This window comes from Empidonax traillii, unplaced genomic scaffold, assembly GCF_003031625.1.
Source record: "Empidonax traillii isolate 1590-97213 ecotype Southwest subspecies unplaced genomic scaffold, ASM303162v1 scaffold329:size853407, whole genome shotgun sequence".
NCBI lineage: Eukaryota > Metazoa > Chordata > Aves > Passeriformes > Tyrannidae > Empidonax > Empidonax traillii.
In genome coordinates this window covers 272,122-287,308 of record NW_020955522.1, presented here as the reverse complement: position 1 = coordinate 287,308, position 15,187 = coordinate 272,122, and the positions used below count along the sequence as shown (strand labels likewise).

General features: G+C 39.6%; 1 protein-coding gene across 8 annotated transcripts in view; it reads left to right on the top strand.

Moving 5' to 3' along the window:
• Positions 1–329: 329 nt before the first annotated feature.
• The window catches only part of GLRA2 (glycine receptor alpha 2), a 124,733-nt gene continuing 109,875 nt past the window's right edge, over positions 330–15,187 (top strand). For 2 of the 8 annotated variants that reach the window (XM_027891739.1, XM_027891736.1), the window contains exons 1-2: positions 332–706; positions 2,866–2,999. In XM_027891739.1, coding sequence (XP_027747540.1) covers positions 639–706; positions 2,866–2,999 — 202 coding nt within the window. In that variant the 5' untranslated portion in view covers positions 332–638. Of the gene's footprint in view, positions 707–2,865; positions 3,000–15,187 lie in introns of those variants that run through there. The other 6 variants (XM_027891740.1, XM_027891741.1, XM_027891737.1 and 3 more) reach the window with 6 other exon arrangements.

Genomic DNA, 15,187 nt, shown 5'->3' with positions numbered 1-15,187 from the left:
CCGCGCCCGCCCTCCCTCCCCGACAACGCCGACGCTCCCCAACCCAGAACGGGGGAAAGCAGATCGACCCAGTAGCCCCACCACCGTTCATAAATACTAAATTTCAAAGCGAAAGGAGAATAAAACATACCGACAACAGAACTGCTCTCAGCGCTGTTCCCTGTTGCCTGATGCTCCTCGCATAGTTGGGTTTCCTCTTCTTATCTTTTCCTCTTTTTCCCCCCTTTATTTCAATTTATTTTCTTCTTCTCTCTCTCTTTTTTTTTTTTTTTTTTTTTTTTTTTTTTTTTTTTTTTTTTTTTTTTTTTTTTTTTTTTTTTTTTTTTTTTTTTTTTCCTCCCCCCCGCCCCAGCAATCACCAAAAACGAGTCGGGGGAACAACTGGGTCTGATACCTTATCTCTTTTGTGCTGGCTGCTGGAGATGAGCCTAGGCTTGACCTGACCATGATTCCAAGGACTGGCACTTTTCTTTTACCCCCACTTTGTAGAGATCCAGACCTTCTCTTCCCGATTGTCAAGAAAATTAAATTATTGCTGAATTTGGAAATCTAGGCAGCAGCAGCAGCTTACTTTTTCCCTGCATCTCTCTGGAATCGTTTCTGGGATATTTTCCAAATCATCACAGAAAGCAGAAGGAATGAACCGGCAGCTAGTGAAAATTTTGACAACCTTGTTTGCATTTTTCTTAGAGACAAACAATTTCAGGTAGGTGATACCACTCTGTAATAATATTTGTCAAAAGGTTGTGGGAATTGTAACTATAAAGATACTACGTCACATTAACCTAGTTTGTTTGCTGTATTTGAGAATATTTTGTGTTCATTCTATATAGACTATCCCTTTTACACCCAGAGACTCGTTGCTTGGTAACAAACACAAAAAATAATAATCTCAAGTTTGGGTGATCTATTTTCTATTTTCTGATTCAAAGACGTGTTGTTTTTTTTTTTTTTTTCACTGAAGATCAAAATAGCTAAAACCAGTTTCTTCGTCTTTTCTTCCAAAATGCAAATTCTCTGCTCTCAGCACAGCTTGTTTAGGAAGTTCCTTGGTTCCCTCCTCTTTGGAAATGATTGTACTAGTTTTGTCAGGGATGTAGTTATTTGAAATTAAAGAACCAGCCCTCTGATTTTGGGAAAACCCTGAATCAGACCACTACTGTGCTCACTTAAAGTACCGGTGTTTCTAAATATTTATTTATTTATTTATTTTTGACATTTCATAATCTTTTGCTTCAGCTATTGACTTTTTGTGGTACTAAGCAAACAGGTCAGTATTATTAACCAAAACACCATTTTAGATGAGCTTCATTATCATACTCTAGGCTGCTGTGTATCTGCACGTACAGATGTTTCTACACATAAAAGTATTTTTATAAGAGTAACGAGGTATACATACAGGGACAGAGTGAAACAGTGTTTATATTTGTAAGCCTGGGATCACAACACAACTCCTGGCTAGTGGGTTCTGAACGAAAACAGAACTGATTTGTCTAGGAATATCCCAAATAAGTGTACTAGATTGATTTTTCAGGTTATCTTAACTGAATTTTTTTATTATTTAAATAGGATATATCATTTGCTGTGTATTAAATATTAAAGATATTTGTAATGGTACCATGTCATAGACAAAAGCAAAAAGAAGCAACCTCCCCCTATAAACGGAACCTGAAAAAACGTGTGGAATCACACCACAAGAATTTACTATCGTCTTACCTGTTAACAATTCTGGTGTTTCTGTAAATAGATAAAGGATTTGATATGTGCTTCTCATTTCAGATGGGCAAATGTATATCTGACCTTTATGTTTACATATAAATGCACAAAAATACCCCATGAAACACTCCTGAAACTTAGTGTTTCCTTCTGGGAAAATATATAAATGGGGAATGGTTAAGAAGTCAGAGTCAGAATTACTTTTAATTTAGCTCAAAGATAAAGTTGAAACAGGCACACTGAAATTGGTTATTTAAGAATCAAGATAATGCTTTCTTATCAAATCTTGCCTTTATACAGCAAATATGACAATTTCATTCTAGTTTCTTTCTCCCTAGGGACCACCAATGGGGAACTGCTAAATTGTCTTTCTTTGCAATATATAATGTGTTTGCAATATGCAATATGTTATGTACACAGCGTTTCACATGCATGACGGTACTAGACGTTTGCTCTTAAATCTTAAAAACAGCCATGTGTTCCAAAAGCTTGCATATAAATACCAGCTGCTGCTGATAATTTTTTTTACTCTATGCTCATCCAGTGGGGTAAAACTCCCTTAAGATCAGTTGTGACTGACTCCAGAACCCTTTTTGCCACGTTGAGAAGAATCCAAACACTCACGAGAATGATTTAAATCTTTATTGGGTAGCATCTGTAAAAACTAATTTTTTTCTATCTGTATCCTTCCAACATTAACAAAACCAGTATTTTTCAGTGTTTCTTGGTAAGTGTTGCCGACTCTTGTTTGGAAGTTTAAGATCACTTCAAGCCAGTGTTAACATATACTTTTAACAGCATACATGTAATTAAATGATGTGAAACAGGATATCAGAGTCACCGTAAGATTGCTCTACACGTCAAGGTGAAGAGTAAATTGAATCTTCTGAAGCTTTAAAACTAAAATGAATTTATTTTTAAAGCTAAAGCTTTTTCTCTGAATAGAAAATTGTGGTAATGCATACTACCTAAAACTCATTTTTATTTCTAGAATAAAGTTTTCAGAAGAAAGATAGAGGATATTATTCTATAAAAATATGAATTGCTACCTTCATTGAATTGAGACAATTTTATTTAGTGCTATAATTTCTCCATATTGAATATAATACAAGCTAAATATCAGCTAATAGTGGCTAATAATTTATTTAGGACGACTTTCTGTAAAGAACATGATTCAAGATCTGGAAAATCCCCCTCACAGACCCTGTCTCCTTCAGATTTTTTGGACAAATTAATGGGAAGGACATCAGGCTATGATGCTAGAATCAGACCAAATTTTAAAGGTAAGTTTTAAGATTTCTGATTAATTAAAAGATAAAATTTTGGGTAAATTATAGGTTTGAGGGGATTTTTTACCTTTGGGCTTGGATTAAGTTTTCAGTAACTTCAGTTTTCCAGTGTTACCATGTCATGGAGAACAGCTGATCCATGGAGGGGGGGACGGGGCGAGCAGTGTAGTTAATAAGGGTCTGGAGCCTGCAAACACTCTTTTGACATCACAATAATGTTTAACTGTCTGAGAATGCTTCTGGAGACCTTACCAATTTAGTGTAGTAAACAGAATTCCAGGTTTCATACTAAAAGCAATTGAGGTGCCTTGTTCCTGATTTTTTTAAGCCGCGAAGACAATATCATTAACATTTCCATAATGAGCTATCTATGCTTTCATTCAAATTAAAGAAAGTAAAACCTTCTACCCTGAAGTAGGGAGATAGGAATCAAGGAATGCACACAGGAGATTTTATCCCACAACTGTTGGATTATTTATTAGAACCAATATCTCAGGATCCCTACAAAATGTATGGACCATGTTCTGTTTGGCATTTCCGTGACAGCTCTCCTTTTCTTCCAAAATTTGCACTGACTTGTGGAAAGTCATCACCACCATCCCAGCACTAAAAAGGCTGCGTACTGGAGGCTTCTTTTGCAAGCATTATTACTCAAAGCAAGTTTTCCTTGTTGTAGTCCTGTAAATCCCTATGGAAGAGAGCGCAGAATATCTTGTGGCTTTGTATGAAAGGAGCTGGGAGAGAAGTTTTCATTGCAAATATTTAGCATTTTGGGAGAGCCCTATTGTTCCACCAAAACTGGCTCTGCTATGCCAATTTAAAGCTCAGAATGTGGTTTTACTTTGATAAAATACTTTCTCTCTTAACAAATGTCATGCCAGTGTACATTTACACTCATATCTATTAGCTTGGTCACTGAAAGGCATTTTTTCCTGTATTAAGCCTTGTTAGCAGAGCTGTGAAAGTTGATAATGACTAGAAAAAAAATAGAAATTTCTTAGTCAGTGAATGAACTGTAAGGAGAGAAGAAGCTTGCATGTCAATGAGAAAAGTGTTTAATTAAATTTAGATCAAAGATCAGTTTCTTCTTTCTGTTCCACATGTGCAAATTACAAGATTTGGAACAAAGTGCTTTTTTTGACTGCTTCCTATGCCCGAGTGAGGAGCAATCTAGTATGGCTTTCAGATCCAAAGGTTTGAAAGCTGACAAGTTAGAAAAAAACTTAGTCAGTGAAATCTAAAGTCTTAGAGTATTTTTCAGTGTGCTTATTGAGTTTCTGAAGCAGTGTCCACATTAGCTTATAGTAATAATATTGCATTTGGCTCTCACATTCATTTTATGTATTTGCATGAGTATCAGTGAAGTTTTAGAGAATGCAAATGAAGGTAGAAACTGCCCAAATTGAACAAGGTAGCAATCATCAAGAACTTATTCTTGCCCTTCATATGGGAGGGACATGAAAAAAAGCTTTATCTCCTGTAGCTCAGATAAAACCAGTTGGGATGACTTAAAGATAGCTCTCTATAGCTCCCTAGTATGCGTCTAAAACCATTTCATGAAAAAAATGTAGGAGAAGATTCATAGCTTTGTTCCCCTGGTATTCAAGTGGCTACAGCAGGTCTGGTGTGCACGGTGCTTTATGGTGCACGCTGAGCTGTTTGACACACACTTCTTCCCTCTGAGTCCGATGTTTTGTTTGTGTTCCCAAAATGCCTGTCGACACCTATGAGCCTGTACTGGCAAAGTATCTACTGTTTCTTATTTGTAATTTTTTATTAAGTCACAGTCCAGAGCAGGATGGTCCTTTGCAGCAGTTTGAACTGATAAATAAATCTTCAATGTTTTCTTATAACTTCATATCTGTGAGCTCTCTCAGAGCTCTCAGTCTTCCGGTTAGAGGTCTGAAAGGTTTTCTTGTTCTTTGCTATGTTCCCTTGAATGGTATTTTGGACCTCAGAGTTCAGAACTAGGAAGTTAAAATATGCAATTTTGAACTTCACATCACCTGTCAAAACCTTGTCAGCTGATAAGCATGTTTATTAGTCAACATCATGCACACCCATGTTCTAGTTGCCCAAATCTTGTTAATGTTTCAAACAATTTGAAAATATTTACTGTTCTATTTTGCCTGCTTTTTTTCTTTTTAAAGAACAAGGACAGCTGCAAAGAAGTAACATTAAGTTTATGTCTTGAATGTAGTATTATAAAGATTTTTTTTTTTTAAACTAAGTCCTTATTGTGACCATAATATAAATTGCTTTGGTTTCCACCATGGACAAATCTGCTTAAGATAATTTTGTGAGTGAGGGCTGCTTTACAGTACTGATATTCTAAATCATATAAACAGATGAATGTATGGAATGTTAAATAATAATTACTTGATTTGTAGCACCTTTTTGTACTTTAGGGAAAGAACTTTTAATGACAAAAGAGGCTATGCAAGCAATGGTTTAAACTATGGATCTTCTGTCTGGCTTTGATTTTAGTCTGAGGTTAATATTTGCTCCCTCTCTTCCACAGAAGATGTGGATCAAGATCGTTGTGCCACTACTCAGCAGCTCCTTGTAGGGCCTAGAGGGGTAGCCATGTGAGGAGTGGCTGAGATCACTTGGCTTGTTCAGCCTGGAGAAGACTGAGGGGAGACCTCATTGCAGTTAAGATTTCCTAGTTAGGGGAAGCAAAGGGGCAGGCACTGATCTCTTCTGTGTGGGGACCAGTGACAGGACCTGAGGGAATGTTCCGAAGTTGTGTCAGGGGAGGTTTAAGTTGGATATTAAAAAAAAAGATTCTTCACCCAGAGAGTGGTTGGGAATGTGACCCAGGGAAGCGGTCACAGCACTAAGTCTGACAGACTTCAAGAAGTGTCAGACACATGGTGAGACTCTTTGGGATGGTCCTGTGCAGGGCCAGGAGTTGGAGTTGATAATCCTTCTGGGCGCCTTCCAGCTCAGGACATTCTGTGATTCTCCTGATGTATTTGTCTAGCTTTTTTCTGCTTTAGACGAGTTGCATAGCTTTCTCTGGGTCCACCACAGGCATTTTGAAGTGTCAGAAAAGTCTGATTTCATGGAAATGCAACTGAGTAGAACACATTTATCTTATGCTACTGATTATACAATAATTAAATACACTTTTATGACTAGTTTGAATTACTAGAATACAGCAGCTATTTGATTAATTTTTGAAAAAAAGGCTATGCATTCTAAAGAGAAAGAAAAATGCTACTTACTGGAACAAGGTGTTTTATCCAGATAAAGCATTTTGTCATTAGTTACTGCTTTTTCCTAACTTGTTCTTGAAAATTAAAAATTTCAGGAAGATAGTGGGCAAGCAACAGGTGAATATAAAAACATTCAGACATCAACAAGGGGGGGTTTTGGTGTTTTTTGTGGTGGTGGGTCTTTTTTTTTCAGAAGTAATGTATACTGAAAGATCCTTTCCTTTTTTGTATTTTTCTCTCTTATACAATCATTTGAAAGCAGAGGAGCGTATTTCTTGTTCTTTTTGATGCAACAATTGGATACAAAATGACCAGGCGCTGAGGGGTAATATCCCTGTGGTAAAAAGCCAGAACAAAGTGCCATAGTGCCAGCTCTCAGAATTGCCTTTCTTTAATCACTGTCTGTCAGATATTTAATGCACACTTTTTCATCTTCCACTTATCTTTCATTGAATCTGAATAGGCTAATAATTTGTGTAAGGACACAGAGGGGAATACTTTTAAATGTAAATATGAAGACTGCAATCTAACACTAACTGAAGTCCCTGAGAGCCTTTCTGTTGACAGCAAATGTATACTCATGGCCCTGTGAGTTGATCTACTGTTTCTTCTTCAATTATGACATCAGTTTAGCATGGTTTCTCTAATATAATAAAAGATGAGACTTGCCTGATGCATTTTTACCTAATTAATATTAATATTCTATTTTTTAAATGGTAAAAATCAACAGAAGTTATGTATTTTACTTTCTCCACTGCTCACTCTGCTTTCAAAGTGAAATAAAAAGTAGAAATAGCAGTGTAGGGCATCTATGTTATAAAATTAGCCAAGAATGTGCCTTCTGGTTGCTGCAAACTGGGGATGGTGGTGTCTTAGCTTAGTGTATATTCAACTCAGGCTCCCTCAAGAGCACTGTATGTAATTCCATGATATGAGGGATCAATCTGCAACTTAATCACAACATGAAACGTGGAGCTAATGGAAAGTCAACTTGAATTTAACATTTCCTAGCAGGTGTTGATCTTCAGAGGTTACTAAATTATTTCCACTTTTTAACACCTTCATCTTCTAACACCACTTAAAATCTAAATATAAGGTAGAAATATAAGCTAGAAATTATCAGATAGAAAAATAAATTATCTATAGGCAGTACTATATCCCTTAGGCCAAATATTTTAAGTAATAGGCTGGCTGTCCTACACTGGGTAGAGAGCAGAGAAGTTGGTCACCAAAAGCTGCAGAAAAGTGTTACCTTCTGGTATGGTAAATGTTTGCAATGAAAATGGTAGTGATTTTCATTTGTACCGAATTTCATTCCATGTTTTAAGTTCATTCCTTCCCATTAAATCCTTATTTCCCAAGAAATACTCAGATTTTTATGGAGTTACATGGAGCTGTGTGGCATCAGTGCCTATTAATGTTACCCTCATCACTGGATGGTGCAATGCAGTGTGAATTAACTTGCTCAAAACCTGCTACTTTGTTAATGATGCAGTTTTGGGGTGTAGTGGCCATAGCTGTAAAAATTAGTCTGATTACAGCAGCGTAATGTCATTTTCATACCAAGTCAATGGGTTTATATCTGAATAATAAACACATAGACTAAGTAATTTACTGAAAATTAGCTTGACAACTGTTAGAGGAAATGGTTTATGCACTTTAATACTTTAACTCCTTGGCAGCAAGGGTCAGTTTTTCCCATATGTTCAAGCCTATCGCTTACTTATTTGGCCCTAGAGTTGACCAGTAATGAAATGTTTAAAAAAGCATGAATGGAAAAAACTGAGTTACATTTAAGGGTGAAACTAATGGCATCAAGCTTAATAAATAAAAGCAGCTTCTATGCACGTAATAAGAGGATCTATCTGCAAAACTTGACCTTAATCTAAACATATAAAAGATGAAAAGCATAACCAAGATAGTCTGTGGGACTGCAATGATTTGTTCTCTAGTGGTTAACAACCTTCCCAAAGCTACACTGCGGTTGGTAACTCTCCAGCTTTCTTGGAAGCTGCCATGAGGTCAGATGTTGTGAGTATCCTATATTGGGTTACTTTTCACACAGTTCTAAGGCTGAAAGGGCCAAGTGCAATGGAGACTCAAGTCCTGTTCAGGCACAACAGCATGTGGTAAGAAAGTGCATATTATTGGTGCTTTCAAGTTGTAGGGCTTGGGCTGAAGATCCATTGTAGGAGATAGGAGGTTACTGAGCCAGTTTTAGATGTGGCCAGACCATTGCACTGCCTAAATACAGGTTGCTTGAGATGTCCAAGCATCCATTATTAGGAAGGTAAACTTCTGGTTTATTTTCTGTCATGAAAGACACATAAAACTTTACACTGTTGTTAGATAAATCTGTGTATGCACATCTCATGCACAGTGAGACGCTGTATAAGGACTTACCTGCTGGACACTGGGTTTATTTAGTTATGTTTTTTTTTTCTTCAACTACAAAAATGAGGCTAAAGAAATGGTGTTCAGCCCCTGCCCTAAGTATGCACATTTTCAGACGTATTTTTTTTTATCGCAATTATGCAAGTATCCTTTTAATTGTGTTTCTTTTTAAACTGCTAGGGGGAAAAAAAGAGGGGGCTATGGACCTTGCCCGTATTCCTCCCTTTCTTTAATTTTGAATCTCTTTCCTAGAACATGAACAGTCTGGGTGAGTTGCAGGGCTAGTTAGGTTATATCTAGGCTACTAGATGAATGGGGACAGACAGCAAGCCCAAGGCACCCCCCTGATTATCTGCGCTGCGTACTGTTTGCTCATTCCCTGCACCTCTGTCTGAGCTTCCTGCAGCCAGCTGCTTCCAAAGCAAGTCAGAAAGGCTGCAGGCACATAGCGGTGTAAAGCACAAGCTAACCAATGCTGCTTGGCATCCAAGCTGAGGATCTGTCCTGGTCTTCTTTTATGTTTATAAGATTGGCCACAGTGATCCATATTGTACTGGTGTGTTGCCTTTATTCAGAAACAATTATTTAATTAAGAGATATCAATGGATTTGGTCGTTGTCATAGAATACTGGTTTACTGCTACATAAAATGCCAAGGGGATTTATGAAAAGCAAATGTCAAAGCAGAGCCAAAGACCCTTGATATCAAAAAAGGAGATGGTATTTTTATCACATCCAGTGTCATGTTCAGATTTAAATTTTCTATACAGCGGAAGCAAAAGCCCTTGGGTCACTCATTAACCATCTTGTTGTGTTTTGGCTGTCTTAGAGAGTATGCAGTTTATGTTTAGAATATATAAAACCATGTACAATAAATTACTACGAGTATATGCATTTATAATCTGCAAATCTATTTAATACAGTGATATAGTTACTAGAAATATTCATAAAACAGAAATATGCAATTTTATTAGATTCATTATCTTATTCCTTTTTTTTTTCCCTCTGAAAATATGAATATAGAATAATAGAATCATACAGTGGTCTGGGTTGGAAGGCACCTTGAAGATCATCTAGTTCCAACCCCCCTGCCATGGGCAGGGACACCTTCCGCAAGACCAGATTACTCAGAGCCCCATCCAACCTGGCCTTGAACTTACCCAAGGATGGGTCATCTACAGCTTCTCTGGGCAACCTATTCCAGTGCTTCACCACCCTCACAGTAAAGAATTTCTTCCTAAATAATCTGAACCTACTCTAAGTTTAAATACATTACCTCTTGTCCTGTCACTACATGCCCTTGTAAAATGTCCCTCTCCAGCTTTCTTGGAGGCTGCCTATAGGTACTGAAAGGCTACTCTAAGTCTTCCCAGAGACTTCTCTTCTCCAGGATGAACATCCCCAACTCCCTCAGCCTGTCTTCATAGAAGAGGTGCTCCAGACCTCTGATCATTTTTGTGGCCTCCTCTAAACCCATTTCAACAAGCCCACGTCTTTCCTGTGCTGAGAATGCCAGAGGTGGATGCAATGACTCCGTGTGGGGTCACATGAGAGTGAAATAGAGGGGATAGTCCCCTCCCTTGACCTGTTGGCCATGCTGCTTTTGATGCAGCCCAGGATAGGGCTGGCTTTCTGGGCTGCAAGTGCACACTGCTGGGTCATGTCCAAGTCTTTCTCCTCAGGGTTGTTTTCAATCTGTTCTCTGCCCAGCCTGCACTTGTGCTTGGGATTTCCCCAACCCACATGCAGGATCTTGCATTTGGCCTTGTTGAACTTCATGAGGTTTACACAGGCCCACCTAGCAAACCTGTTAATATCACTCTGGATGGCATCCCTTGCATCCAGCATTTCAACCACACCACACAGCTGGGTGTCATGAGACAACTTGCTGAGGGTGCACTCAGACCCACTGTCCATGTCACCAACAAAGATGTTAAGCAAAACCAGTCCCTGTACTGACCCCTGAGGAATACAACTCATCTCTAGTCTCCACTTGAACACTGAACCTTTGACTGCAACTCTTTGAGTGAGACCATGTAGCCAGTTCCTTATCCACTGAGTGATCCATCCATCAAAGTCATGTCTCTCCAATTTAGAGCCAAGGATGTTGTCCAGGACAGTGTCAAATGCTTTGCACAAGTCCAAGTAGACGGCATCAGTTGCTCTCTCCTCGTCTACCAGTGCTGTAGCCCATCACAGAAAGCCATCAAATTTGTCAGGTATGATTTGCCTTTAGTGAAGTCGTGCTGGCTGTCAATATCATCTCCTTATTTTCTGTGTGTCTTAATATAGTTTTCAGGAGGATCTGCTCCAGTAACTTGCAGGGCATAGAGGTGAGACTGACTGGCCTCTAGGTCCCTGAGACTTCCTCACTCCCTTTTTAAAAACGTGGGTTATGTTTCCCTTTTTTCAATCAGTTAGAACTTCACTGGACTGCCATGACTTCTCAAGTATGATAGATAGCGGCCTAACCATTTCCTCTACCACTTCCCTTAGGACCCACAAGTGTATCTCATCAGGTCTTATGGATTTTGTCATCTTCAAGTTCCTTAAATTGTCTCAAACCCCGTCTTCTCCTACAGTGGGTGGTTTTTCATTCTCCCAGTTCCTGCCTTTGCCTTCTGTGACTCGGGTGGTGTGACTGGAGCACTTGCTGGTGAAGATTGAGGCAAAAAAAGTCGTTGAGTATCTCAGCCTTCTCCATGACCATGGGTAACCAGGTCTCCCGTTTTCTTACAGAGAGGACCCACATTTTACGTAGCACTCCTATTTTCACCAATGTGCCTATAGAAGCTTTTCTTGTTGCCCTTGTTATCTCTGGCAAGTTTTAATTCTGTGGGGCTTTAGCATTCTTAACCTGATCCCTGGCTACTCCGACAATTTCTCTGTACTTCTCCCAGACTACCTTCCCCTGCTTGAGCACTCTCTGGGCCTTCGTTTGCCCAGAAGCTGCTTGCTCATCAACACAAGCCTCCTCACATTTTTTCCTGACTTACTCTTTCTTCGGCTGTGTTGTACCTGAGCTTGGAGGAGGCAATCCTTGAATATTAACCATCTTTCTTGGGCCCCTCTTTCCATATAGGGCACTATCCAATGACACTCTACCAAGCAGGTCCTTGAAGAGACCAGAGTATGCTCTCCTGAAGTCCAGGGTAGTGAGCTTGCTGTACAACCTCTTCTCTCCCCTACAGATCCAAACTCTATCATTCCATGATCATTGAAGCCAAGGCAGCTCTTCATTCACATTCTTCACATTCTTCATCAGCCCCTTCTTGGTGGTAAGAATAAGGTCCAGCATAGCACCTTGGCTCACTTGGCTTCTCTATCACTTTGAGAAGGAAATTAACATCAACACATTCCAAGAACCTCTTGGATTGTTCATGCCATGCTGTGCTGTCCCTCCAAAAAATGTCAGGGTGATTGAAGTCCCTCATGAGGGCCAGGATTTGAGAATGTGAAGGTGCCCTTAACTGTAAGGACCTCATCCACTTGAACTTCCTGATTGAGTGACCTGTAGCAGACTGTAATGTCACCTACGTCCACTATAAATGTCACCTGTCCCTTTAATCCTGACCCATACGCTCTTGATCACCTCCTTATTCATCTCCAGGCAGAGATCCATGCACTTCAGCTGGCCACTGAGTTAGAGGGAGACACCCTTTCCTTATCTCCCCTGTCCTTCCTAAAGAGTCTGTATCCTTCCATTCCAAAATTCCAGTCACAGAGCCATCCCACCACATCTCCATGATGCTAGTGAGATCACAGCCCTGCAGATGTGCCCACATCTGTAATTCATCTTGTTTCTTCCCCATGCTATATGTGTTTGAATGGAGGCATTTAAGCTGAGCTCCATATGAAGATGACTTGCTGGCTGGGGTGAAGCTGTTCTCTGAGGGCACCTTAGGCTTTAGGGGAAGTTTCTTTCTCCTGCAGGTCCTTTCCATTTCAAGCCGCTGTTCTTCTGCATTATTGCCACCCTCCCTCTGTGTGCACCAGTGGGGTTCTTGGCTGTTTGCCCATGGGCTATGGGTCCATATAAATCTCTGATTGAATCATCAGAAAATGTGTATTTTGATAGTTCATCTTCCAAATGCTCATTTCACAGTTTTTCACAGAAATGAGTGATTTTAATAGTCTGCAGAGAGGAGCCCCCCAGATGATGCAGACATGGTGGTATTTGGTGGGACACAGCTCTAAGATAAAGGGTGCATAATGTCTGGCATAAATAGTGACCAGCCAAAATCATAAATACCAAGTCCATGATTAAAATTTAAAGTTTACAGAAATATATAGGCTATGATTCTGAAAACTACAAGATCTGAGCAGTACAGTACATGACAGAAAGGTCTAATTCACCAAGCATTCAGTTTCTTATGAAGAATAAATCAGAGCAGCCTAGTGGCTTAATTGAACTGTGCTAGCTACCAGAAATCCTCAGCTACTGCCAGGTCTTGAAGACATACTGATTACTCCTTATGCCTCACCTATGTGTCAGCAGATGGGAAGGGTGGAAACATAAAGGCTTCATGAGTCAATAAAAGAAGAAAACATTTAAAACAGGATTTAGATGGAATATGAGCCCCAAACCAACCTTCCCAGGAAATCCCTGGTCTACCTTCTGTGTAACTGGCAGTGCATTAATGTTTACTTTAAAGTTCCTCAGATTCTCTCAGTTCTGCCTCACCTAGCACCCTCCTCACTCCTAACCCAAATTCGGGCTCTCTGATGAGGCACTTCTCCACCTCCATCCCCCTATACGAACCAGGTATCTCAGAGCCTGCCTTATATTCCACAGGAAAGGGATTCCTCTCAGTGTAAATATATAATTGCTTAAACCCCCATACTCCCACCTGAAAACAGTGTCTGTGAGTGGCTTGCCTTCCTCTACAATACACAGAAGATTTTCAGTTCAGTTTTCCCTCAGTTTAAAGGGTTCAGTATCTGATCCAAAGGATGATTCTGAGAGGTCTATTTTTCGAACTTAACTAAGCCCAGGGAAAAACTACAAAGGAAACATTACTTTTCAATCTTGCGATGTAGCTGCTTGTCTTTAGAGGGAAGAGCCTCTTGACCACTTTGATATGATACACAGAAGTGCCTGTTGTAGCCGGTACACCTTGGAGGCAGCTGATGTAACTGTTACAGAAAATGTCATAAGGACAGGGTTTGAGATCCAGGACTTCTCTCAGTTTTCCTGATAATTTCCCCAACCACTAAGAAATAAATGTCTGTGAGTGCACTTTCTCTCTCTTTCTCCAAATATTGTGTCCTAAGTGCTTTGCTACATGGCTTGCTGGGTACCCAGGTGTAGAAGCATGAAATCTCTCAAAGCTTCATTATTAGCTGCAAAACTGTCTGTGTTTTAAAAGGCTAGACTGAAATTCTTGACTGATTTTTCAAAGTGAGGTAGTATATGGTGACCTGGTACAGAGTGGTCTGAGCAGTGGATCCTGAATTAAATACCTCAACCCTTCTGAGAATCAGTGTAAGGAAGGCCCAGAAAGAGCCCGTTTTATATTATTTGCTCTCTGCAAGTGGTAGCCCACTGTGCTGAGGCCTCATGTTCTGCTGATGAACTGTATGAGGCTCTTAAGGTTCCTCTACAAGGGCCTGGGTATTACAAATCAAAGCACCAGACGCTGCAGCTCCTTCTGTCTGCTATGGAGCTGAGGTCTTTTTGGCTATAACAGACAGTAGACTGTCCAGGGAAGCATTGTAGCAGTATGATGCTCTTCTCTGAAAGCTAATAATTCCTACCTGTGTGTGTCTGTGCATCCAAAGCACAAGGCTGCATAGAAGCAATGGGACAGATCTGCAAATAGCTGATTTCTGGGCACTTTCCCTTAAAGCTTGGTAACCAACGCTCAGACACTGCACGAACAAAGTTGTTCTTTCTCTATCCCAGGAGCACAAATATGGGTTATATCCTTCGCTTTTGTACTTGGGGAAATACGTCTGAGAAGAGGCTAAATACTTTCCTTAAACTGGCATAATTAGTCAGGGAAAACCTAGGATTAAAATTTACCAGATCAGTACTCATTATGTTCGGCTGCCTCTAATCCCAGCGTGTGTTGTTTTTATGTCTGTGTCTCAGGCTATGAAACCATCTTAACAGAATTGCTATTTCTTCTTGTACTGTTTATTATGTCTGATAAAGGTTTAGTCCTAAATAATAAATAAAATAACGGAACAGTTGTGCTTGGAATGCTGTTATAAACTCTCACACTGCAATTTAAAGCAGTTGTTGAAGAGATGCAACTTATATACATGATGCCAAACAAGGAGCACATGTTTTTTTTTCCAGATATGGTTGTAGCCTGTTGCCTGGGCATGAGCACATGCACATACTCTCCCCATGTAAAAGTAAAAATGAAGATGTGTTCACTCCACGTAAGAGCTTCAGAGTGCAGCAATTTTCCTTTCCAGACAGTGATATCCCATCAGATGGAGCAGTCTGAGGTGTTAAAAGCCTTTGGCCAGTCTGTTTATAGGAACTATCCTAAAATAAGCATCTGGGAGAATTTTGCAGCTCTTTGGCTCTGTACTCCTGAGAATTTTGGTTTTGTCA